This window comes from Podarcis pityusensis (assembly GCF_964106645.2).
Source record: "Podarcis pityusensis genome assembly, chromosome: 16".
Classification (NCBI taxonomy): Eukaryota; Metazoa; Chordata; class Lepidosauria; order Squamata; family Lacertidae; genus Podarcis; species Podarcis pityusensis.
Window position 1 is genome coordinate 30,609,947 of NC_138041.1, and position 26,995 is coordinate 30,636,941.

Below are 26,995 nucleotides of genomic sequence, written 5' to 3' on the forward strand. Positions count from 1 at the left end.
ACACACACATTCTCTCTAACCCCTGTTTTTATACCTACCGATATCTTCTTTTGCCTATCCAGACACAGCCTGGAGGAATCCGATAAGCTCGCAGGTTGGTTGTCATTGTCAAAAGAGAAGCAGCATATTGACAAGAGAAACCATAGTCTTTGGAGTCAGAGGGACACTGGCTTGGAGTTCCTATAACTCACTCCACCACTATTAAACTGTGTCTAAGGCCTTCTTTGTTCGGACTTTGTCCCTTCCAACCAAAGCCTCCGTCAATGAGCCCATTATTGCAAAACAAACAGGATTACAGACCCTGCCGCCATCCCATTAGCTCTTACAGCCACTAGCCTTCACAACGAGATTAACACTTTGGAAGCCTTTCCCAGGAAGCTACAGCACACAAGGATGCTCTCTGCTTCGAACAGCTTCCCCTTTCCAGATGCACAAATAGAATGAGAGTGGTCCACATGGAAAGGGGCCAGATGCTTTTAATGTGCATTTATCCGGCGTAACAGATGGATGGGTTATAAGAGGCAACAACCCTCACCCGCTGCTTCCTGTGGTAGCGCTTTCTTGCATTTCTTTTGGTTTGATCTAAGTAGCGATGATGATGGTTCGGTATGCAAACTTCCCTTCCGCTTGCATAATGCTTGCATGCTTTACAAACTGTGCATCTTTCCACCTGAAAGCCCCGTTCTAGCTTGGTGACTCACGAAGGCCACAACAGCAGAATCCTAGGTTGCAGGGACACAAGGAAATGCATTCCCCCAAGGCACCCAATTTCCGTAGAAAGTGACAAGAGTCTCCTGCAGTGGCAAGGAGTCCTTGTGGCTTCCAGGGTGTCCATGCTAAGGCCTATATTTTCCAGCATCCCCGGAGCTCCTGTAGCATCCAAGTGGGGTAGGGGTGGGGTGGGATGCTTGAATCTTTCAGGGATGAGTGAGTTCAATTTCCCACAGTTACCCATTTCCCTGTCAACTTGTCCTTGAAAAAAGTACTCATGAAATCCATCAAAATTTTGATGCTAAAGGTAAAAGGACCCCTGACTGTTAAGTCCAGTCATGGACAACTCTGGGATTGCGGCGCTCATCTCGCTTTATTGGCCGAGGGAGCCGGCGTACAGCTTCCAGGTCATGTGGCCAGCATGACTAAGCCGCTTCTGGCGAACCAGAGCAGCGCATGGAAATGCCGTTTACCTTCCCGCCAGAGTGGTACCTATTTATCTACTTGCACTTTGACGTGCTTTCGAACTCGTAGGTGGGCAAGAGCAGGGACCGAGCAACGGGAGCTCACCCCGTTGCGGGAATTCGAACCGCCGACCTTCCGATCGGCAAGCCCTAGGCTCTGTGGTTTAGACCACAGCGCCACCCATTTTGATGCTAATTTCTCCCAATAAAAATTTCTGTGCTAGTTTAGGCCAGGGTGGTCCGATGTGCAGCCCGAGGGCCGCATTCCATTTTTGAGTGGCCCACAGCAACCTTTGACGCTCCCTCGCACTGCCTTCTCCAAACCAGGCAAGCGAGGCGTTGAGCTTTGGGAAGGAGGCCTGAGGGCTCTGACAGGGTCCTAGAGTCCTCCCTCCTCCATCACAAAGCCTAGTTAGTGCTTTCCCAGCTTTGGGAAAGAAGGGGGCTCTAGGACCCTGTCAGAGCCTTGTGCTCCTTCCCAAAGCCTGGTGTCTCACTTAGCTGGCTTTGAGAAAGTAGTGTGAGGACTGGGGGGCATCAAATTTTGGCCTCATGCCCTTCTGTATTAAAGTATTCTTGCAGCCCCCTTGGTATGAAAAGTGGGACTGCCCTGATTTAGGCAACTGCCCATTGCAAACCTCTGAAGGAATAAAATGTGTTATGCACTGACTCTTCTGCTTTTAGTTACAGATGGGTAGCCGTGTTGGTCTGCCATAGTCGAAATAAAAAAATTCCTTCCTGTAGCACCTTAAAGACCAATAAGTTAGTTCTTGGTATAAGCTTTCGTGTGCATGCACACTTCTTCAGATACACTGTGTATCTGAAGAAGTGTGCATGCACACGAAAGCTTATACCAAGAACTAACTTAGTTGGTCTTTAAGGTGCTACAGGAAGGAATTTTTTTATTTCTTCTGCTTTTGTGATAGGAATTTTTATGGTCTTAGATATATGGTAATGTTCATAACTGCACATACATAGATCAACACAGGAAGACCAACCTGGAACCATTTTGATTCCTAAACTGACCAAATCCTTTCTCTGCAAGGTTAACCTGGAAAAGCCTCCCCATTGTCTCTTTCCCCACAAATCCTGTCTCAAGGATATGTCTGTTTGAATAAGGTGTGAGCCTGTGACCTGGCCCAGGAAATAAGTATTTTACCACTACAAAAGAATGGCCAGGCTCCTCAGGCAATCCAATCAAGTAACCTGCTAGACAGGAGATAAACAACAACAGGAGAAAAAGAATATTAAAATTTCTGTGATGTAGGTGGGATGTATCTGAGGGGTGGTCTTAGGTTACACCCCTTCTGTGATGTATGCATAATGTTTCTGGGGGTGGTCTGGATCTAGAGGATGGGAATTTCAAAAGTCTTTATAAACCCTTGCACAGCATTTTTGTGGGTCCTCCGCCTTTCCTGCGAGTGAGGGGAGCACCCTGTTGCAACAGATCAATAAAGATCAAGCTTACTAGCTGCTTTGCTTCTCAATATTCTCTGGTTGGCCTCTGTTGTTTTCTCCTACCAATAGGGAACCTATGTAAGGACTCTATATGGGCTCTTGGATACCCCATAAGGGAAAAGGGCATATTTTTTATTTACAACACTTTGCCTAATCCAGCTTTTCCCCATCTTGATCTCCTCCAGATATTTTGGATGACATTTCCCATCTTTCCTGATCATTAGTGTTGCTGGTTGGGACTGATGGAAGTCGTAGTCCAAACATCTGGAGGATACTAACTTGGGGAAGGTAAAAGGTAAAGGTGAAGGGACCCCTGACCATTAGGTCCAGTCGTGGACGACTCTGGGGTTGCGGTGCTCATCTCGTTTTATTAGCCGAGGGAGCGGGCGTACAGCTTCCGGGTCATGTGGCCAGCATGACTAAGCCGCTTCTGGCGAACCAGAGCAGCACATGGAAACGCTGTTTACCTTCCCGCCGGAGCGGTACCTATTTACTTGCACATTACATGCTTTCGAACTGCTAGGTTGGCAGGAGCAGGGACTGAGCAACGGGAGCTCACTCCGTCGCAGGGATTCGAACCGCTGACCTTCTGATCGGCAAGTCCTAGGCTCTGTGGATTAACCTACAGCGCCACCCACGTAGTGGGTTTATGCTATAACTCATAACCCATATATAACCCATATAAGAAGGTAGGTTTATGCTATAAAGGAGGCCTAATGTTATGGTGCTTGGAGCTCCAAATCAAATACAGTTTAATGTGTCTCTGGAGCATCCTGAGGAATTGCTGTGATTGGTGGCCTTCAGGATTCCTGATGAAAATGCAGATTGAGAAAGCTCCTGCGATCAAAGTTACAAAGGGGGCACAGAACAAATATCTTGAATTTGTTGGTTCAGCTGGGCAATTCCAGAAGTAAACAAATGAAGATGATTCAGTGCCTTTGCTGTTGTTAGAAGGAAAGGTAGATTAATGATGGAAATGGAGGGTGGGAGGAGAGAGAGAATGGGAATCGAAAAAAGAAACAAATGAAAACATCACCACAGGAGGAGGACAGGGTGGGGAGAAGCCCAAACAGCAGCTATTCACTCAAGACAAACGAAAAGAGGGATGGCTTGTTTATTTTTAGCTCTGTGGGTGGAAGATGAGGAATATTCAGAGCAAGATAGATGGGCCACAAGGCTGAACAAATGGGCATTCTTGGGAAGGTAGGAGTGAGGGAGAGGATGAAGGATTCCTGGCAAAGCTAGCAGAAAGATCTAAGAAATATGACCACAGGAAAGACATCCCTATAAAAGCACAGAGTGAGTTTGACAGAAGGCAGGAGGGAGGGAGAGGCGCCGCTGACTGATGGAGAAGGAAACAGGAGAAAACATGGAGAGGGAAGTCTAGGGGGAAAGGTGATGGGATCCCCCCTTGTCCAGGGATGGGGGGCCACATGAGCCCAGGGCCACATTCTCTTCTGCACAACCTTCTGGGGGCCACATGGCAGTGATGGGTGGGGCCACGGGCCGAAGTGGGTAGACCAACATAGCAAACCCTCCAACATTTTTCGGATGAAAATAGGGATGTCCTAGTCCATAATTAAAGGGACGCGGGTGGCACTGTGGTCTAAACCACAGAGCCTAGGGCTTGCCGATCAGAAGGTCGGTGGTTTGAATCCCCGTGATGAGGTGGCTTATGAGTTCTTTGTAAGATTAAAACACAGAAAGAAAGAAAGAAAGAAAGAAAGAAAGAAAGAAAGAAAGAAAGAAAGAAAGAAACTCACAAGATGAGAACTGTCATTGGACAGAATGATTTTATTTATTTTTGCTATTTTTCTAAATTACAATTCTTAGAGACCCCAAAAATGGTTAACATTATAAATGATCTCCCATTATTTTTCATTCCTTTTCTTAAAAAAGAAGTTCATTCTTGCTCGAAACCTTTGAAACTTTTTTCTTCTTGCTTTACCCATAAAATCAAAGCTATCTTGTTCAGTGTTGCAGAATCCTCTATTTTGATCCTCTATGCTTTGATGCGCAAAGCATGGGAAATAAACAAGATGAGCTTGAGCTCTTGGTACAGCAAACTAAATATGACATAATAGGCATCACTGAAACCTGGTGGGATAAGTCCCACGATTGGAATGTAATAATGGGGGGATACAATCTATTTCAGAGAAACAGACCAGACAAGAAAGGAGGAGGAGTGGCGTTATATGTCAGGGATGTGTATACCTGTGAAGAGATCCAAGTTTTAGAACCTCAAAGCCAAAGTGAGAGCATTTGGGTCAAAATTAAGGGAGAGAAGAATAACAGTGACCTCATTGTGGGAGCTTACTATAGATCCCCAAGCCAAACGGAGGACATAGATGATGCCTTCCTGGAACAGATGGCCAAGCATGCAAAAGGAAGGGAGATAGTAGTAATGGGGGACTTCAATTACCCGGATATTTGTTGGATGTCAAACTCAGCCAAGAGCATAAGGTCAAACAGATTCCTCACTGGCCTTGCAGACAACTTCATTGTCCAGAAAGTGGGAGAAGCAACAAGAGGAACAGCCATTTTAGATCTGGTCCTAACCAATGTTGATGACTTGGTTAGTGGGGTAGAAGTGGAAGGATCATTAGGCGCGAGTGATCATGCTCTTCTGAAGTTTACTATACAGCGGAAAGGAAAAGCCAAGCATACTAGGACTCAATTTCTTGACTTTAAGAAAGCCGACTTCATAAAACTTAGGGAAGTGCTGGGTGAGATCCCATGGACAGTAATACTAAAAGGAAAGGGAGTTCATGATGGCTGGGAGTTTGTTAAGAGAGATAGTAAAAGCACAACGTCAGGCAATACCAATGAGACGGAAACATGGAAGGTGCCTAAAGAAGCCAGGGTGGCTATCTAAAGAACTTTTAACTGAGTTAAGATTAAAAAAGGATGTGTACAAAAAATGGAAAAGGGGGGAAACCACCAAAGAGGAATTCAAACAAATAGCCAGCACGTGTAGACACAAAGTCAGAAAAGCTAAAGCACAGAATGAACTCAGGCTTGCTAGAGAGGTTAAAAGCAACAAAAAAGGCTTTTATGGGTATGTTCGTAGCAAAAGGAAGAACAAAGAAACAGTGGGGTCACTCAGAGGAGAAGATGGTGAAATGCAAACAGGGGACACAGAAAGGGCTGAACTCCTCAATGCCTTCTTTGCCTCAGTCTTCTCCAATAAAGAAAACAATGCCCGACCTGAAGAATTTGGAGCAAATGATTCAGCAAAGGAAACATAGCCCAGAATAACTAAGGAGATAGTACAAGAATACTTCGCTAGTTTAGATGTATTCAAGTCTCCAGGGCCAGATGAACTGCATCCACCCCAGTAGATGGCCATCCCTGCCAGGATCCTGTGGCAGTGAGTTCCATAGTTTAACAATACTCTGCTTGAAGAAGTGCTTCCTTTTGCCTGCGTTGCATCTTCCAACATTCAGCGCCATCGGATTTCCACAAGTTCTAGTGCCATGAGAGAGGGAGAAAGACTCTCCCCTATTCACTTTCTCCATGCCGTGCCCCGGAAAAACAGGATACCGGACTTGGCAGGCCTTTCGTCTGGCTGAGCAGGGCTCTTATCATCATCTGCTGTTACGGCTTGACAAAAATTAGCACAAGACGTATGGACGCACATTGGTGTGCAGACAGATGGAAAATCTGCTTGTTGTGCATTTGAAGGCGCTCTCGGAAGAAGCCGTTCCGTTTCGCCGCCACCCCGCTTTCCAATCTATATTCAAATGTGAGTGTTCTGAAATTGGGTCAGCAGTGAGAGGAGAGAGGGAGAGAGAGAGGAGCAAATAGCCAGCTACCTGTCCAATCAGATATGCAAGGAACCAGGCAACTGACAATTAGCAAAGGGATTACAGGTTTAACCCATCTGCTGGAATCGCCGGCAGGTACGCGGAGAAAAAGCGGCACTAGGCCAATTGCTACAAGGAGCCATCAGGAAATCAGCCTCCCTCCTTCCTCCTTTTTGTTTTTTGTTTTTTTCCCCAAAGATATTTATTAAGGTTTTCAATATATTACAAAAGAAAAAAAGAAAAAAGAAAAATACAAAATAAAAATAGTTAAAAGCAATTCAGTTTTTCAATCACTTATCTTTCATTTGCTTATTTCCCGGACCTCCTCACACCTCCCTTTTCTGTATTCCAATTCAGTTTGTTAGTTCAGCAAATCCCTCCCCTCTTTGTTTATCCTAATCTTCAATCTTAAAGTATTGTAACATTCGATTTTTACCTATTAATAGTCCATTTTTTCTTATTCCCTTATAACATTATAGCTGGAAACCACTTAGTTTCTATCCAACATCATTCTAACATTCATTAATTTTACAGTATTTCTGTAAATAGTCTTTAAACTTTTTCCAATCTTCTTCCACCGACTCTTCTCCCCGGTCTCGGATTCTGCCAGTCATTTCTGCCAGTTCCATATAATCCATCATCTTCATCTGCCATTCTTCCAGGGTGGGTAGATCTTGTGCCTCCTTCCTCCTTTTTGAGCTCTGGTTTCTACACTTGTTACTGCAGCTCTTATAAGTCAACATGAACGTGCCACAGACCCCCCAAGTGTCCCTATTTTCCAGGGACAGTCCTGAATTTACAGAAGCCGTTCAGTTTCTGATTTGATCCCAGAATGTCCGCTTTTCCTTTGTTGTTTAGTCGTCTTGGTCGTGTTCGACTTTCCGTGATCCCATGAACCAGAGCATGCCTTGGAAACTTTCACTTTCTTCTCAAAGCTTCTCCTTTTTTATGTCCATGGAGTTTTCTTGGCAAAATACTGGAGTGGTTTGCCAGTTCCTTCTCTAGGTGGATCACATTTAGTCTAAACTCTCGGCTATGACCTGTCCGTCATGGCATAGCTCATAGCTTCGCCCCTTCGCCACGACAAGGCAGTGATCCATGAAGAGGCCCGTTTTCCTTAAAGGTAAAGGGACCCCTGACCATTAGGTCCAGTCACGGAAAACTCTGGGGTTGCGGCGCTCATCTCGCTTTATTGGCCAAGGGAGCCGGTGTACAGCTTCCAGGTCATGTGGCCAGCATGACCAAGCCACTTCTGGCGAACCAGAACAGCGCACGGAAACGCCGTTTATCTTCCCGCCGGAGCGGTACCTATTTATCTACTTGCAATTTGACGTGCTTTCGAACTGCTAGGTTGGCAGGAGCAGGGACCAAACAACGGGAGCTCACCCCATTGCGGGGATTTGAACCGCCGACCTTCTGATCAGCAAATCCTAGGCTCTGTGGTTTAACCCACAGCGCCACCCGCATCCCCCACCGCTTTTCCTTAGGATGTCCTTATTTTCATCAGAGAAATGTTGGAGGTTATGGAGTTATGCAACCCCTGAGCCAAGGAGATAAGTAACTATACAACCTTTAGAAGACACCTGAAGGCAGCTCTATATAGGGAAGCTTTTTAATGCTTAATGTTTATTATGTTTTTATATATTTTGGAAGCCACCCAGAGTGGCTGGGTCAACCCAGTCAGATGGGCAGGGTATACATATAAATGAATGAATGAATGAATGAATATAATAATACAGACGTACCTCAGAAGTCAAAAGGAATCTGTTTTGGAAGTCCATTCGACTTCCAAAAAGTTCAGAAACCAAGGCACAGCTTCTGTTTGGTTCCCGATTGCGCAGGCGCTGGAAACAATAGTGGAAGCCACATTGGATGTTCAACTTCCAAAAAAATGTTCGAAAACCGAAACACTCACTTCTGATTTTGGGAGCCGGAACGTTCATCTCCCAAGGCGTTCAGGAGCTGAGGTACGACTGTAATATAGTGGTACCTCAGGTTACATATGCTTCAGGTTACAGACGCTTCAGGTTACATACTCCGCTAACCCAGAAATAGTACCTCAGGTTAAGAACTTTGCTTCAGGATGAGAACAGAAATCGTGCTCCGGTGGTACAGCAGTAGCAGGAGGCCCCATTAGCTAAAGTGGTGCTTCAGGTTAAGAACAGTTTCAGGTTAAGAACAGACCTCCAGAACGAATTAAGTTCTTAACTCGAGGTACCACTGTATAGGACATCCCCATTTTCGTTGGAGAAATGTTGGAAGGCATGATGTTAACCAGGGTGTGATAGTGGCTAGAGTGCCAAACTAGAATTTGGGAGCTTGAGGACCCTAGCGGAAGACGGGAAACATTGGATACAGCCCATTATATCTGTTCTGTATGACAACACTTGAATTCGGAACTTCATATAGAAGTTGGCATGGCAGCCGCACAGAGGTAAAGGCTGCCCAGGCAATCGTGGTTATCAAGGCAGGAAATAACTGTGTCATGCAAGTGTGGCTAAAAGTCCAGTTCCTGCAGAGGAACACTCAGCAGCTTGGTTGGTTTCTGAATGCGGCAATAATATCTGCTTTAGTCGCCTGTTGCCAGCTGCATTGTTTGTCCATTGGCCGAGTTTCATTTATCGCCAGAATTATTAACCTTTCACGACTTATTGAAAATCGATTCCTGCACTCATTTCTAAGTGGGAAGGAAGCCGCCAGGCTCTCTTTTCATGTCCGATCTCTGAGGGATAGTTGTTTACACCAGGATGGGAGAGTGGGGGGTTAGTGGGAAGCAACAATAAATCAGCACAACATGTCACTAAGTGGAAAAATAGTTGGTGGAGGGGAGGCAGCTGAGCTGCAGAAATGTGGCCAAGCAAGTGGTGTCTTAAGACCTAAAGCCTTTCTAAAGGGTACTTTCAAAAGTCAATGGAAAAGTAATAATCATCATTCCAGTTGGGTCCCAAGTTGCAGGTTGAGTTGAAGGATGAGTCTCAGGTTTGGTATACCCATCCCCTAAATTTCCAGTGTGTGGATGTCGGTGCCATTAGTTTCATAGTCAGAACAGAATCGCCCATGCACAAGGTGGAGGCATTGAGAGGGGCAGATTTAGGGAAAGTGACCAGTTCCCCTGTACAGTGGTACCTTGGGTTAAGTGCTTAATTCATTCCGGAGGTCGTTCTTAACCTGAAACTGTTCTTAACCTGAAGCACCACTTTAGCTAATGGGGCCTCCCTCTGCCACCACGCCGTCGGAGCACGATTTCTGTTCTCATCCTGAAGCAAAGTTCTTAACCCAAGGTACTATTTCTGGCTGAGTGGTGTCTGTAACCTGAAGCGTATGTAACCCGAGGTACCACTGTATTAATATACTTCTTCTTAACTGTATTTCAGTTCAACAATTACTTTGATAAAATACATATTCTGTTATGTGCAAATAGCTTTAGATACCTATCAGGTCCATAAATTACCATATAGCATATATTCAACACAAAAAACAGCAACAATTTGTTGTTGACAAAGGACAGCTGGACATACAAAGGGCTCCATTACCTTCAGTAGCTTAGGGCCTCATCAAACCTAAATCTGGCCCTGGTTCTGGAGCCAGGCCACACAATGCTGGTCTCCCAGGTTAGAGTTCAGTGACATGGGCGTAGACTGAAAAGACTCTTTGTTTGCCAGTCACTTGGCCAAATGCCTATCTTGTCAAGGGCATGTAAATTATGGCTTATCCAAGTCTAGAATCTCCAGGGGCAGAATCTGCTGGAAACCTCTAGTGTCAAAGAGATGGAGTTAAGATAAGAGAGAGGTATCAGGGAGAACATATCAGGCTGAGGGGATTTTTGGAATGTAACCCGAGGTACCACTGTATTGGGTACCAGGCCAAGGGGGTTGCCCCAGCTTTGCCATAGTGCATGCACAGAATAGAAGGTGAGGGGCAGGGGATGCTGAATGTTGGCCTTGCCCAGGGCACTGCCAAAATCTGAAAGACCGAAATCCGTCCCTGCTAAGGAAGGGATGTCCCGAAGCAGCCAACGAGTGGTTACATTATGGCCTGCAAGCGCCCCAGTTGGAGAACAGCCTTTACCGAAGGTGTTTTGGGCTTTGAAGACACTCAAACTCAGAATGAAAGGGAGAAACGTCCTAAGAGGAAGGCACACTTGGCAAACCCTCACGGTGATCAACTCCTGCCCGGAAACCTCTGTCCCTACTGTGGAAGGACATGTGGATCCAGAATTGGCCTCCCAGACTCACTGTTAAGACCCTGTTCATGGAAGACAATCTTACTTGGCTATGAGTGATCGAAGAAGAAGAAGAAGAAGAAGAAGAAGAAGAAGAAGAAGACGACGACGACATTACAGAATGCCTGTTGGGAAAAGCATCATGGAAAACTGGGAGTGGGAAACACTGAAAGCACTGGGTGCTTCAGTTTCAAGAGAATGGGGTGCAAATTCTATTACATATAATGGAATTTCAAGGAAAGCACAACTTGCCCCTCTGAAAGAAGGAGTGCTCCAGAACATTTGCCCGTGTTAGGTACACAGAAAACAGTAGATCTCCACTGATTGTTGCAACGTATTCCTAATCATTTTTGTATTTTTTAAAGATTACTGCACAATAATCTTAGGAGGTTTTATCATCTTACAAGGGGCGCGGCTGTAACTATCATAAAGGGACCCTGCACTGAATTTTTGAATATGCTATCAATGAGAAGTCTCATCGTGATTAGCCGTAAAAGCTGCCGCAGGCTCCCGTTTCTCATTGGGAGCCCTAAGCCATCCATCCCATGTAGGGACAACAAATGAGTCACTTTACTCTGAGAAATTTAGAAGCTGAGAGCAAGTGTGGGCTAGCATTTAGTCAGTAAGACTAAGGGTTCAAGAGTTCACTCAGCCATTAAGCTTGCTCGGTGATTTGGGGGTGAGTTGTGCCTTCTCAGCCTGAACTGTTCCCCTAAGGTTTGGCTGGTCTTTACTAAGGGCTGAGTATTTAGTGTGACAGGTCCGGTGGAACTCCCTGCCAGCAGAAGTTTGGGAGGAATCATCCCTGCTTTCTTTTAGCTGTCCCCTAAGAGCTCTGTTGTGGGGCACAGGTGGCACTGTGGGTTAAACCACAGAGCCTAGGGCTTGCCGATCAGAAGGTCAGCGGTTTGAATCCCCGCCACGGGGTGAGCTCCTGTTGCTCGGTCCCTGCTCCTGCCAACCTAGCAGATCGAAAGCACATCAAAGTGCAAGTAGAAAAATAGGTATCGCTCCGGCGGGAAGGTAAACGGCGTTTTGGTGCGCTGCTCTGGTTTGCCAAAAGCGGCTTAGTCATGCTGGCCACATGACCCGGAAGCTGTACGCCGGCTCCCACGGCCAGTAAAGCGAGATGAGCGCCACAACCCCAGAGTCGGCCACGACTGGACCTAATGGTCAGGGGTCCCTTTACCTTTAAGAGCTCTGATACTCAGAAAGGAGTTTGCAATGTGAATTTCTTTATTGATGGATGTTTTATTTATCTTACTGCGATTTTGCACGTTGCCAACTGCCTTGCTGTATTTCTATGAAATTGCAGTCTACAAATATTTCAGTAAATGCATAAATGAATAACCTTTTCCAAAGGCTGTTGTATTTCCCATCTTCTTCTCTTTCCATGTCGTGTCCCCCCCCCCCCAAGGAACTAAGCCAAGGACAGGTAGCGCTAACTACTGGATCACACCAATTCAAAAGCTCAGAGAAGCATTCTGAACGGGAGTTTAGTGGCGAATGGCATATCCTGAAAAGGAGCAAAGCTGCCACTGGCAGAAGAGGAAGGGGAGTAAGACACCTGAAGTGTATCGACAGTCATATTTCTTCCATTGGTTTCAAGTGTCATCAAACCTACTGCCTTTAACTGAATACCAAATCTGTTTTTAAGGAAGAAAAGCTCAGGAGCGAAACAGAAACAAAACAAAGGCCAGCCCACAATCAAAGGCTAATTACTGTGGGGTTTCATCATTAAACAGAAGGCATTATTTATTGTCAAAGGCTCCTTGGAAATGAAAGGCGAAGGCTAATTTATTTGTGCAAAAATGGCTTTGAATATTTTTTCTTTTTTTAAGCCAACAAGAAACGCTGCCTTATAGAGGAGGCCTGGCACGTGCCTCTTTATGCTTCTACAAGCTGCAGTCAAATTAAATTGCTTGTCAAAAGTTCCTCGGTCGTATTTAAATATGGGGGAAAAAACACCAGAAGAAATGCAAAGTGGGGAGGGGGGAGGGGAAATATATGAGAAATATTTTGGGAGGGGAGTGCCCAAGTTTACCCTTGCTCAGGACTCCGTATTACTAAAGTCCGCCCCAGTAGGTACTTGTTTTCACAACCTGTAAGAGCAGACTGGTAGGGAAAAGCAAATATACAACCCAATCCCTTTACCTCGTCTTGTGAGGTCTTCCTCTCTCAGGCATCCCGGCTGATGTCCGACGGTTCACCGTCGAATACTCCGGATCCAGCTCATACCCCTCGTCGTCAACCCCGAGGCTGCGGTTATCATCCTCGAGCCCGTATGGCTCCGGCTGGAATCGTTCTGGCTGGGAGCGGTTCAGGTCTGCGTTGCTCCCTGTCGGGACCTGGGGCTGGGGTAGTGGACCGTAGTTATCCCTTCTGCTTGGCAACGTGAAGCTACCGTCCTCCGGCCGGTAACTGTTCCCGGGGACATAGCCGTAGCGCGGGCGGTAATTGACGCCCCGGGACAAGCTACCGTAGTTATCAGGCAGCTCCCCATAACCATCATGACCCATGAACGGGCGGTACTGGCTGTCGTGACCATCGGGATAGGTGTCGTAGCTGTTGTAAGAGCGGGTCAAGGTGGAAGAAGCTTGTGGCGTGATGTACCGCTCCCCATTCTTCATGTGTCTCCTGTCTATGGAGTCAGTGTAGCTGCCCATGGGAGATGACCCGTCCATCACAGGGAGCCCATCAGGCCCAACAGGGACCTGCCGGACAGTTCTGGTTGTGACCGTTTTGACCATTTTCGTCACCTGAGAAACAGAGAGGAAAGATAGAGCCATGAACGTTTTCCCGAACACCATCAATTGGGCCCACTTTTGAAATCATTTTCACAGTGCGTCAGATGACACAAAGAAGAAGAGTTTGGATTTGATATCCCGCTTTATCACTACCTGAAGGAGTCTCAAAGCGGCTAACATTCTCCTTTCCCTTCCTCCCCCACAACAAACACTCTGTGAGGTGAGTGGGGCTAAGAGACTTCAAAGAAGTGTGACTAGCCCAAGGTCACCCAGCAGCTGCATGTGGAGGAGCGGAGACGCGAACCCGGTTCCCCAGATTACAAGTCTACCGCACTTAACCACTACGCCACACTGACAAAGCACATCCACCTGGCAGCTGCAGGTAACCCTCCACCTTATTGGAGGGGCCATAGCTCAGAGGAAGATGTAGCTCAGTCGGTAGAGCATGAGGCTGCACCTCTGTCTCGAGGTTGTGGGTTTGAGCCCCACATTGGGGAAAAGATTCCTGCGATGAATGGGGTTGGACTACAGAACCCACATGGTTCCTTCCAACTCTACAGTTTTATGATTCTGTGTAGACGATCCTCAGCTAGATGGTCTGACTCTGTATAAGACAGCTTCCTACATCCCCATCAAAAACCAGTTTGTCCAGCTCACAGTTTGATTTAAATTCATCCAAATGATCTTCAGCAATTCCCTACCCAGCATCCAGAATGTTACAAGCTGCTGTGCCTGTATAAAATATAAGGTAAAGGGACCCCTGACCATTAGGTCCAGTCGTGGCCATCTCTGGGGTTGCGGCGCTCATCCTGCTTTATTGGCCGAGGGAGTCGGCGTACAGCTTCCGGGTCATGCGGCCAGCATGACTAAGCTGCTTCTGACGAACCAGAGCAGTGCACGGAAACACTGTTTACCTTCCCGCCGGAGCGGTACCTATTTATCTACTTGCACTTTGATGTGCTTTCAAACTGCTAGGTTGGCAGAAGCAGGGACCAAGCAACAGGAGCTCACCCCGTTGCGGGGATCCGAACCGCCGACCTTCTGATCGGCAAGTCCTAGGCTCTGTGGTTTAACCCACAGTGCCACCTGCATCCCTGTATAAAATATACTTAAGTATAAAAAGTACTTAAGAAGACTAAGAAAACACCAACACATTGTTACTGGAATGTGAATTCTTTATTTCCCCCAGCAATTATGATTTTTAAGCTTAAACACCCAGAGAGTCTAAATAATAAATGAAAAAAACCCACACCACATGTAAGGGAATGAGACCAGGCTTCTTCAGACTCGGCCCTCCAGATGTTTTGAGACTACAATTCCCATCATCCCTGACCACTGGTCCTGCTAGCTAGGGATCATGGGAGTTGTAGGCCAAAAACAATTGGAGGGCCGAGGTTGAGGAAGCCTGTTGTAGACAAACTCGAAATCATTCAAAGTTCACCCCAAAATGAATTAAATTCATGCAAAGTTCACCTGGCTGTTATGGGAATTACTTTCAGGGGTAGGTCAAATGGTTTAGAATGAATTCCGTGGTATTCATTGAACTAGTTTGTTTCAAGTGAATGAAACCCCCTGAGCTTCATCATTTTGCTCCATTCACAGGCCCTCTAGCTCCTCCCATTTAGAACACTCACATTCTTTCTTTTCCTCTGGAGTAAGGAGTCAGCTGTATATCATCTAGACTGGTGACAGCACCTCTCCTTTCTGAACTGTATTTAAACCAGGCTCCTTTGGGTGCAGGATCGGCCAGAATCCTAACTCTTACTTTGCTTTGTATTCATGTATTTAAACCTAGATTGTTGTGGTTTTTGTCTGTAATGTTGAATTTATTCTGCGTTTGTTAATTTGTTGAATTTGCTGACACGCTCTGAAAATTGCTATATTTGTATTCTGATGTTTTGAATGTTTGCTCTAAGCAACATCTAAGTAAACCGTAGCAAAGCCATCAACAAAACTCCCCCCACTTTTTAAGATCACTGGAGCACCTAAAAGCAAAGGCCACCAGGAATCACATAACGTAACATTTTCCTGTGGACATCTATTACTCACCCAATGCCCCCTTAAGGCTCAACCATTTCACGGTGGTGTAATATAGCAGGGCAGGGAGGAATGGACTTTAATATTGGTGCAGATAATTTGCTTCCAGGGCACGCCACGGCCGCATCCTATTTACTGCCAAAAGCAATTTCTGTAGTCGCCGTGAGTCAAATTTGTTGATTTCATGCACCGGAGTTCAAGACCCATCTCTTTTATTTATTTTTAAACAGGCCTGTTAGCAAATTTATCAAGGATGGCAACGGTGGTTCACAGCAGAATATTCAGTACAGTCCACGCACACCAATGACATGGGCAGTCACCTAATAAAGATGGCAGGCAATCGTTCTGTCTCTGTGTCGGGGCTGGAGACCTTTGCTCAAACAGAGACTAACATGCATGCATAAACAACAGCCAGGTGCAGAGATACATGCAGAGTATTTTCCTTGCATGAACATACCCTCGAACATTTCTCCGATGGAAATGGGGACGTCCCATTCCATAATGATCATTTTACTGTTTATACCCCACACATCTGACTGGGTTGCCCCAGCCACTCTGGGCAGCTTTCAACAGATATAAAAACATAATAAAACATTAAACTTTTTTTTTTTTTTTTTTTTAAATTTCCTGCATAGGATTGCCTTCAGGCGGCTCGGGGGGCAGATAACTCCATACCCTCCAACATTTCTCCAATGAAAACAGGGAAATCCTAAGGAAAAGTGGGGCATTCCAGGATCAGAAACAGAGACAGGGATGTCCCTGGAAAATAGGGACACTTGGAGGGTCTGCATGTAGAAGGTCCCAGGTTCAGTCACCGGCATCTCCAGGTATAGCTGAGAATGTCCTCTTCCAGGAACCCTGGAGAGCCTCTGCCAGTCCTTGCAGACCAGGCATAGGCAAACTCGGCCCTCCAGACGCTTTGGGACTACAATTCCCATCATGCCTGACCACTGGTCCTGTTAGCTAGGGATCATGGGAGTTGTAGTCCCAAAAATATCTGGAGGGCCGAGTTTGCCTATGCCTGTTGTAGACAATACAGTGGTACCTCGGGTTAAGAACTTAATTTGTTCTGGAGGTCCGTTCTTAACCTGAAACTGTTCTTAACCTGAAGCACCACTTTAGCTAATGGGGCGTCCTGCTGCTGCCGCGCCGCCGAAGCACGATTTCTGTTCTCACCCTGAAGCAAAGTTCTTAACCCGAGGTACTACTTCTGGGTTAGCGGAGTCTGTAACCTGAAGCGTCTGTAACTTGAAGCGTCTGTAACCCGAGGTACCACTGTACTGAGCTAGATGTAATGGTCTGACTTCGTAAACAGCAGCTCCCTGAGTCTATATGAAAACACAGGCCCTGCTGCATATGGACAAAGGTCTGTCCAGCTTCCAGTTTTCCACAGTCGCCCACTAGATAGAGGCCACTTGGAAACCCACAAAGAGAAAATGAAAGCAGCAGCCTAGCAGGTAAAAAAGGTAAAGGACCCCTGGACGGTTAAGTCCAGTCAAAGGTGACTATAGGGTTGTGGCGCTCATCTTACTTTCAGGCCGAGGGAGCAGGCGTTTGTCCACAGACAGCTTTCTGGGTCATGTGGCCAGTAGGACTAAACCGCTTCTGGAGCAATGGGACACCGTGACGGAAACCAGAGCGAACGGAAACGCGGTTTACCTTCCTGCCACAGTGGTACCTATTTATCTACTTGTGCTGGCATGCTTTCGAACTGCTAGGTTGGCAGGGCTGGGACAGAGAAATGGGAGCTCACTCCATTGCGGGGATTCGAACCGCCGACCTTCTGATCGACAAGCCCAAGAGGCTTGGCGGTTTAGACCACAGCGCCACCCGCAAACTACCTCTGGAGCTGTAGGCACCACATAACCATCAGAACAGGTGGCCATTGAGAGAGTTACTCTCCAAAGGATAAACTTAGAGGTGCACGGTAACATTTCCTTACTGGAACAAAGAGCAATGGCCCATCTAGCCAATGGCCCATCTAGTCTAGCATCCTGATCTTACGATGCCTGGCCAGCCAGCCAGATACCTATGAGAAGCTGCAAGTAGGGTCTAAGAGCAACAGGAATTCTTCCCATTTGGTATCCCTAAGTAAAGGTAAAGGGACTTCTGACCATTAGGTCCAGTTGTGACCGACTCTGGGGTTGCAGTGCTCATCTCGCTTTATTGGCCGAGGGAGCCGGCGTACAGCTTCCGGGTCATGTGGCCAGCATGACTAAGCCGCTTCTGGCGAACCAGAGCGGCGCACAGAAACGCTGTTTAACTTTCCGCTGGAGCGGTACCTATTTATCTACTTGCACTTGATGTGCTTTCAAACTGCTAGGTTGGCAGGAGCAGGGACCGAGCAACGGGAGCTCACCCTGTCGTGGGGATTCGAACCGCCGACCTTCTGATCAGCAAGTCCTAGGCTCTGTGGTTTAACCCACAGTGCCACCCGCGTCCCTTTTGGTATCCCTAGAAAGTGGTATCTCCTGCAACAGTGGCCACAGAGCATAACTGTAATGTGCTGAGTTGATCCAAAATGCAGCAGTCTGATTGGTCCTACAACAATAGGATTCAGAATGAGGCAGTCTGATTGGCCCTAGAACAATAGGATACAGAATGCAGCAGTCTGATTGGTCCACAGGAGCCACCCAATCCAGCTCCAGGTGGAAGTGAATCTGCAACCTGATTGGCCTACAGGAGAATCCCGGAATTAGCCAATCACATGGGGCCCATTGTGTAAATAATGTATATAAAGCAGACAATTCGGGGAAACTTCCATTCCTCACCACTATGAGCTGAATAAAGAGCATGAAATCCACTCTCGACTCCGAGTGTATTTCAATAACCATCATGGCTAGTAGCCATGGATGACCTAATCCTTCACAATTTTGTCCAAGTTGGTGGACACCAGTACTTCTCGTGGGAGCAAATTCCATAGTTCAAATATGTGCTGTGTGAAGAAGCAATTTCTCTCGCCTGTCCCGAAGTGTCCAACATTCAGTTTCCTTGGCTTGAGTCTCAAAGTAGCTTTTTTTTTTTACTCCTCGACTACAAAACGTTTCATTGTCCCACCAAAGGTGGGAGTAGAAAATTCCACAGGGCTTTACAGTGGCAATAACAAGTACTTTTTATTTTTATTTTTTTACCGCACAATACTTAGCCACTATCCATGCTGGAGGTTTGTCCATAAAAGGAGCAAAACACAGCTATTTTAATTTCTTCTCCATTCGAGAGATTATATTAGCTTCCACGAGCCGAGAAGAAGCCAAGAATCTTGAAAAAGGAGATTAAATGCTCTTTTATGAGCTCCCACCCCCCTCCCTTTGACAAACGACAGCTTTAGAAATCAACGTGCGTTTGAAAACGCAACGAGCGTCGGTCCATCTGCGGTCCGAATCTTAAGATCAGTGCTCAGCTGGTAAATCTGTGCATGGTGTGCTCAGTGGTTCGGAAGTTAAAAGCGAAGGGGAGGGGGGAAGAGGCATTTGTGACCTAAAGCGACTGATTAAAAAAATATCGATCAGGCAACAGATTAGCCAAGTCGCAGCCAAATGAAAAAAGAATTAAAAACATGAAATAATTAGAGCGTGCTGTTTTTAGAGCAAGCTACAAAACATATGTCCTCGGCTCCCATATTGTGTTGACAGAGGAACAAGCCGAGCATCTTCCTCCTCAAGACATGTGCAAGCAAATGATACTCTTGCCTAATGAGGTCCCGCAAAGTCCATAAAAAGCTGCAAGTCAAGATCCCCCGCCGGAGGAATAATTAAGCCACTCCGTGAGCCAAGCTCTCGTTGCACCAGCAGCAACAGTGTCTCCACTACCCTAAGATCTACAAAGGACTAGCTGTGCCCCAAGGGGGTTTCGTCAGCAATTATGCTTTCCTCGGCAGCGCCAGTCTGCCTTTTCTTTTAACTGTTTCGGGATAAATTATACCGAGGAGCGAGAGCCACGCCTAGGACAGCCGTGGCAGATTCACGGATCTGGAATGTTGGTCACATTTCAAACGTAGCATTTTTAGGTCAGCAACGAGGTCAAGAAAGAGAACAGGTTGTGGGTTAGGAGGAAAGGCTTATGCCATGGGTAGGCAAACTAAGGCCCGGGGGCCGGATCCGGCCCAATCGCTTTCTCAATCCGGCCCGCGGACGGTCCGGGAATCAGTGTGTTTATACATGAGTAGAATGTGTGCTTTTATTTAAAATGCATCTCTGGGTTATTTGTGGGGCCTGCCTGGTGTTTTACATGAGTAGAATGTGTGCTTTTATTTAAAATGCATCTCTGGGTTATTTGTGGGGCGTATGAATTCGTTCATTTCCTCCCAAAAAATATAGTCCGGCCCCCCACAAGGTCTGAGGGACAGTGGACTGGCCCCCTGCTGAAAAAGTTTGCTGACCCCTGGCCTATGCATTCCATTTCCCTGACTGTTAATTCCTGCATTGTAGTTGAGCTTTCACAAGATGCAAATTCCAGAAACCAAACGGAATACTGTACATGTTTCGCACTCATTTCCACGTTGTTACCTGTTGCATCGCCTTATGCCATATATTCCCACTCGGCCACTTTGATCTGTGAAACTGGCTCAGTTACAAGCGCCACTTAATACCCAATCCATCTTTTAGTGTGGTAGCGTTTACACTTTGGAATTCCCTGCCTATTGACGTCAGGCTGGCACCTTCCCTGTACTCTTTTTGGCACCTTCAAAAAACATTTTTGGTAAGACAAGCCAGATATGTAGAATGTGGACATGTCTTTTTTTTAGTTTCTCGCCAATTTTAAGGTTTTAAAAAATGTTTTAAATACAGTCGTACCTTGGAAGCCGAATGCCTTCACTCCCAAACAAATCGGCTCTCGAATAATCGAAATCCAGAAGTAAATGTTCCATTTTTCGAACAATTTTCAGAAGCCAAATGTTCGGCGCAGCTTCCACTTGGCTGCAGGAGGAGTAGTACTGTGCTTTGGTTTCCGAATTGTTCTAGGAGTCGAACGGACTCCCGGAATGCATTCTGTTCAAAAACCAAGGTACCACTGTAGTTGTTTTCAACTCTTGTCGCTGATAATTTTATGGTTTTTATTCTCTTTGCAAACTGCTTTGAGGGTTTTTCTTTCAGGCGGCGTATAAATTTTATGCAATTAAATAAGTAAGTACATAGATTTTTATTCCAGGAAAAGAACCGTTTGCAGCCTCCTTGACCTGGAAAATCGCAGGAGTAAAACAATGAAAACTGGGGAGATGTATCGGCATATAACTCTCTCCTGCTGTTTTCATGGGTGAATCATAGAGAGGCAGAAGCACACATGGGTGGAAAGGCTCCATAACACACACAGTGCTCAAGAGTTTCAGACAAGGAGATTTCCCCCAGCCCTGTCTGGGGCTGCTGTGGAATGACAGCTAGCACCTTCTGCGTGCAAAGTGGATGCTCCAACCAGTAAGCAATACGTCTTCCTCCCCGCTCCTGGTCTGGGCTTAGAAGAGTGATATACCATATTTTTAGCTCTCTAAGACGCACCTAGTTTTAGAGGAGAACAAGAAAAAAATTATTCTCTCCCTCTCTGCACAGTGCCTCTCCAGCAAAGCGGGAGGAGAAATGGAAGGGGCTCCGTTTCTCCTCCCGCTTCGCTGAAGGGGCGCTGCGCAGCTTTCCCTCTCTGCGCCGTGCCTCTCCAGCGAAGCGAAGTCAGAACAGCAAGAGGGATCACTGCGCAGTGAAAGCAGCGATCCCTCTTGCTGTTCTGGCTTCTGGGGTAGCCATGCCAAGCCTCTTCAGGGCAGGGGGAGAGTTCTTCCCATTGCACTGAAGAGGCTTCGCGTGGCTATCCTTGAAGCCAGGAGAGCAAGAGGGATCGGTGCGCACCAATCCCTCTCGCTCTCTTGGCTTCAGGGATAGCTGCGCCGCCTGCATTCGCTCCATAACACACACACACATTTCCCCTTACTTTTTAGGAGGGGGAAAGTGCGTCTTATAGAGCGGAAAAAAACGGTATTCAGAACTACATATTCTCTTCATCTTGGGTTCCTTGATTTTGGAAAGGCAGATAACAAACGCAGGAAAATAGCTAAAAGGCGGCGAGAGCTCTACCATTGCAGAGGAGTAACCGGTCAAGTTCTTTGACAGGCTTTTCATCATTTGCTCGGAATACAGATGGCCTCCTGGAGCGGGCAGACTGTGCCCACACCAGCTGTTCCCCATGAAATGCCCTGGAAACAGTTGCTACCAGTCAAATCGCATCCCAGAACCATCCCTCATTGGGGCTCCAGTTTTGTTAACTTTCCCTTGCAAGAAAAGGCCGTTTCTCCTTCCTAGGAGACAGAACCCTCCTGTTCAACGAGAATCTGCAAAATGCCAGGCTGGTTAATAAATCCACTTCAACAACATCTCTGGAATCTCACAAGGTGCATTTTGCGGGGCCTTCCCTGGGCGAAACTCATCTAATAACATTTTTTAAAAGAGGGTTTGCTTTAATCGTTTCGCTTGCTTGGCAAACAACTGCATCAACAATCTGTGTGGTCAAGCGACTGAAATATTTGGGATGATTATAAAACTCTGCAGCCCCCAAATGCTGGTGTGTGTGTGTGTGTGTTGTGTTTGTTGTTGTTTTTTAAAAAGTAATTTTTATTACATTTTCAATTTTTTGTAATAACAATATCCATACATAAATCAATAAGCTCAAACATTGCTCAAACCGAGCACCGAGCTCCTCCCGCCCCTCTTCCTGACTTCCATACATATTTACTTTATTCTTAGGATTTCTATAACCACTTTTGTACCTTCTCTCTTATTTTTATATTTCCCCTTACTAAATATAAATCAGTTCCTTATATTGTCATTACAAAACATTTCAACTCAAAGCTACAAACGTTTTCAGATGTTTACAATATTGTTTCATATACAGTCATACTTCGGGTTGAAGTTGCTTCAGGTTGAGTGCTTTCGGGTTGCGCTCCGCGGCAACCCAGAAGTAACGGAACGTGTAACTTCCAGGTTTCACCACTCGCGCAGACGCTCAAAATGGCATCACGCGCATGCGCGGAAGTGGCGAATCACGACCCACGCATGCACAGACGCGGGTTGAGTTTACTTCAGGATGCGAACGGGGCTCTGGAACGGATCCCGTTCGTATCCAGAGGTACCACTGTATAATAGAAATTTGCTCCAGTCCTTTTGAAACAGTTCGTCACACTGATTCCGGATCTTCCCCGTCAGCTTTGCTAGCTCGACGTATTCGACCATCTTAGTCCGCCAATCTTCCAATGTGTGTGTGTTGTGTTTGAGTCCTTAGTTCAGTGGTAGAGCACTTGCCATTCACTCAGAAAATCCAAAATTCAAGTTGTGGCATCTCCAGGCAAGGCTGGAAAAAGAGTCCCTGCCTGGAACCCCAAAGAGCAACTGCCTGTCAGTGTAGACAGTATTGAACAGTGGTCCAACTCATGTTATTCCTCCATCACAGGGGGTTGGGCTAGATGACCCCTGGGGTGCCTTCCATCTCTACAATTCTGTGATTCTGTGTTCCTATGAAGAGCCTCTTGTCTTGCCCCAAAGTTCTTCAGCTGTGAGTTGCCCTTTGGCACCCCCACCATCCAGGTATGGTTCATTTTGAGGTTTTTTAGGGTAGGAATTTGCAGCTACTGCAACTTCTTTCACTCTGATCTCATCAGAGACATAATTACAAAAGAAAATATATCTTTAAAGAAAAATGATATATCTATTTGTAACTGGCTAGGCCACCTTTTGGGGAAGATCTTCCCATGTCAGCTTCCAGCAAACGCAAACCACGAAAGCGGCAAGTTCAATAATATAGCACAGTTTCAAACCACAAATTAAAAACGTTCGAAATGTCACCAACAACTAACCAATTGACAAGAAACCATTGAAATATACAGTTCGAGCCACCACAACGAACACATCTTTTGTAAAATAATCTCAATTAAAGCTTTTCAAAACATCTTCAAAGCTGTTTTGAAGGCCAAGAAGGACAGGGCCCAGCTCTAACCACTCACATCTGGCACCCAGAAGGGAAGGTGATTCTTGGGGTGCAAAAGGTTCCCCACCCCTGCATTAAACAGAGAATATAAACCAGGCTTCCTCAACCTCGGCCCTCCAGATGTTTTTGGCCTACAACTCCCATGATTCCTAGCTAGCAGAACCAGTGGTCAGGGATGATGGGAACTGTAGTCTCAAAACATCTGGAGGGTCGAGGTTGAGGAAGCCTACCTTTCTGGTCCGAACCACTGAGATGATTGAGTGGGAATGCTGCTGAGACACTATAACACCGGTCCTGAAAGACCTGCATTGGCTCCCAGTACGTTTCCAAGCACAATTCAAAGCGTTGGTGCTGACCTTTAAAGCCCTAAATGGCCTCGGTCCAGTATACCTGAAGGAGCGTCTCCACCCCCATCGTTCAGCCCGGACACTGAGATCCAGTGCTGAGGGCCTTCTGGCGGTTCCCTCATTGCGAGAAGTGAGGTTACAGGGAACCAGACAGAGGGCCTTCTCGGTAGTGGCGCCCGCCCTGTGGAACGCCCTCCCATCAGATGTCAAGGAAATAAACAACTATCTGACTTTTAGAAGACATCTGAAGGCAGCTCTGTTTAGGGAGGTTTTTAATGCTTGATGTTTTATTGTGGTTTTAATTCTGTTGGGAGCCGCCCAGAGTGGCTGGGAAAACCCAGCCAGATGGGCGGGGTATAAATAAATTATTATTATTATTATTATTATTATTATTATTATTACTCAACCTTCGTTTCTTCAAGTGCATGGAACACAAACATGAATGCCAAACAAGACTGAACCAGTTTCTTCTCTGCTCAAATGAAGCCATCAGACTCTAAGTAGGATGTATGGTTGGGTAAGAAAGACGGTTGCGTCCCCCCCACTCCTTTTAAAGCTTGAGATGACTTAAATAATTTATAGAAACTTCCAAAACTGGAACAAGTTTCTCTCTCTCTCTCTCTCCACCCCAAATTGTGTCATAAAACAGAAAATAAGTAAGGAGAAAGCACTCAAGTATAAAAGCATTTTGACATTTCCAAGAGCTTACTTTTGACATATAGACTGTAAAATTACCAGGCCGAAAAGGTACAAGCCATTACCTTGTTAACAGGAGGCTATGAAAGAACATACCCTTTAGAAGACTATGAAATGGGGAGGTCAAGCTTCTCTCCCAAATGTCCACTTATGCTGAAAGTGGCGGAGCTTTTCTGAGAGAGGCCAAGGAAGGCTGCTTCCCACGGAAATCTGAATGAGGTGGGCAATTGTGGTTTCAGGGGGAACACCATTGCTTGCCTTCACCAAGACTAGTGGCCTGATCAGAAGGTGGGTGGATGAATCATGGTTCCTTCAGACCACCAGTATTTTGCAGGTGGGATTCAGGAGCATACCGGAAATATAGTAAAGGTAAAGGTAAAGGGACCCCTGACCATTAGGTCCAGTTGTGACCGACTCTGGGGTTGCGGCGCTCATCTCGCTTTACTGGCCGAGGGAGCCAGCGTACAGCTTCCAGGTCATGTGGCCAGCATGATTAAGCTGCTTCTGGCGAACCAGAGCAGTGCACAGAAACACCGTTTACCTTCCCGCCGGAGTGGTACCTATTTATCTACTTCCACTTTGACGTGCTTTCGAACTGCTATGTTGGCGGAGCAGGGACCGAGCAACAGGAGCTCACCCCGTGGCGGGGATTCGAACCACCGACATTCTGATCAGTAAGCCCTAGGCTCAGTGGTTTAACCCACAGCGCCACCCGCGTCCCACTGGAAATATAGCTTTTTGCAAATAAAGCCGTCCAGCAACTTTAATATACTTTGAAGAATGAAGAGTGTCGAGAAATCAGAGTAAAAAGTGCTGGATGAACTAACAGGAAGGTGTGTAAACAGCCTGCAAGCAAATTTGAGATGAAGATTCGATCAAGAACAGGGATAATCTAACATCCAAAAAATGGATGTGACCTCAGTCACGACCTGACCTGGGCAGGTGCTTCCAGGTGCTTCCTTCTCCTCCTGAGTTGTCTCACATGCAGGTAGCTGTGCACTTTTGCAGTAGCCCTGAAGCTCTTGCCTGGCTCACTGAATCCTTTGCTCCTGTGGCCCTGGAGGAGGTGAGGTGTGTGATCTGATAGCCAGCCATGAGCCCAGGTAAGGATTCCCAGTCTTAGGGCAAGGGTGTCCAGACTGAATGGCACTATGAAGCCACTGGAAGTCTGGAAATCAGATGGTTGGGGGGGGGGCGAGGGTCCTGACTCCTTTGCTCCTCCTCTGAGTAGACCTCTGGGCAAAGGCTGAGCACAAATACCTTGCATGCATTTGAGAAAGAACAGGCCGGGGGGGGGGGAGAGATTAATTATGTTCACTGCAGCAAAGGCAGATCATGATAAAGATTTAGAAGAGTGAGAGAGTGTAAGAGACATATTTCAGAAAGAGGGAGATTTCATCAGACACCTTTTTATGCAGAGATTCCCCAGCCCTTAAAAACAACCAGCCAGCCAGCCAACCACGGGCTCCTTTTAATCAGCCACAGTATTAGTCTGCGGAAGGGAGGCGGGGAAGGTAAACGGTTTGTGCCTTCTCTGTCCAAGGTGACCTTCATTGTTTTAACATGCTAAAATGTTTGGCTTTCAAGAGCGATTGCGAAGATTTGCGAGTGGTACCTCTGAAAGAGTCCTTTGTGCTTTGAATGATACTTACGCAGGGTCCTAGCTGGCGAGGTACATTAGATGAAAGGAGCAAAACAGGAGCTTGGAAAAGCAATTATTCACAGAAGCGCTCTCTCTCTGTGTGTGTGTGTGTGTGTGTGTGTGTGTGTGTGTGTTGTGTGTACACACACTCTCTCTCACACACACACCCCCGTATGGGGGAAGGCCTGTGCTTGCAACTCAATGACATTTGCCAGGTTTCGAAACAGGATTAAGGCAGTGGTGGGTAGTGCCCGTTGCAAAAGGGGCATGGCTCAGTGTTAGGGTACCCACCTTGTATGCAGATGGCCCCAAATTCAATCTCCAGCACCTCCAGCAAGGGCTGGGAGAGATTCCCCAACCCAAAATCCTAAAGAGCTGCTGCCTGTCAGTGCAAGGCAATACAGAACTAGGTTGACCAATGGTCTGACTCAGTAGAAGGCAGCTTCCTGTGTCTTAAGGCAGCAGTTCTCAACCTGTGGGTCCCCAGATGTTGTTGGACTACAACTCCCATCATCCCTGAGCTCTGGCCTTGCTAGCTAGGGGTGATGGGAGTTGTAGTTGTTGTAAACAAAAATCTGCCCTTTTCCCTTATGGGGTATCCAAGAACCCATATAGAGTCCTTACATAGGTTCCCTATTGGTAGGAGAAGATAACAGAGGCCAACCAGAGAATATTGAGAAGCAAAGCAGCTAGTAAGCTTGATCTTTATTGATCTGTTGCAACAGGGTGCTCCCGTCACCCACAGGAGAGGAGGAGGAACCCAGAACAATGACGCACAAGGCCTTATAAAGACTTTTGAAATTGCCACCCTGTAGATCAAGACCACCCCCAGAAACATCATACATACATCACAGAAGGGGTGTAACCTAAGACCACCCCTCAGATACATCACACCTACAT

General features: G+C 46.5%; 1 protein-coding gene across 13 annotated transcripts in view; it reads right to left on the minus strand.

Moving 5' to 3' along the window:
• ARVCF (ARVCF delta catenin family member) overlaps positions 1-26,995 on the minus strand; it is a 603,654-nt gene that overhangs the window by 153,144 nt on the left and 423,515 nt on the right. For all 13 annotated transcript variants that reach the window (XM_080985089.1, XM_080985094.1, XM_080985093.1 and 10 more), the window contains one exon: positions 12,816-13,420. In XM_080985089.1, the coding sequence (XP_080841215.1) occupies positions 12,816-13,420 (605 nt within the window). The remainder of the gene's footprint in view (positions 1-12,815; positions 13,421-26,995) is intronic.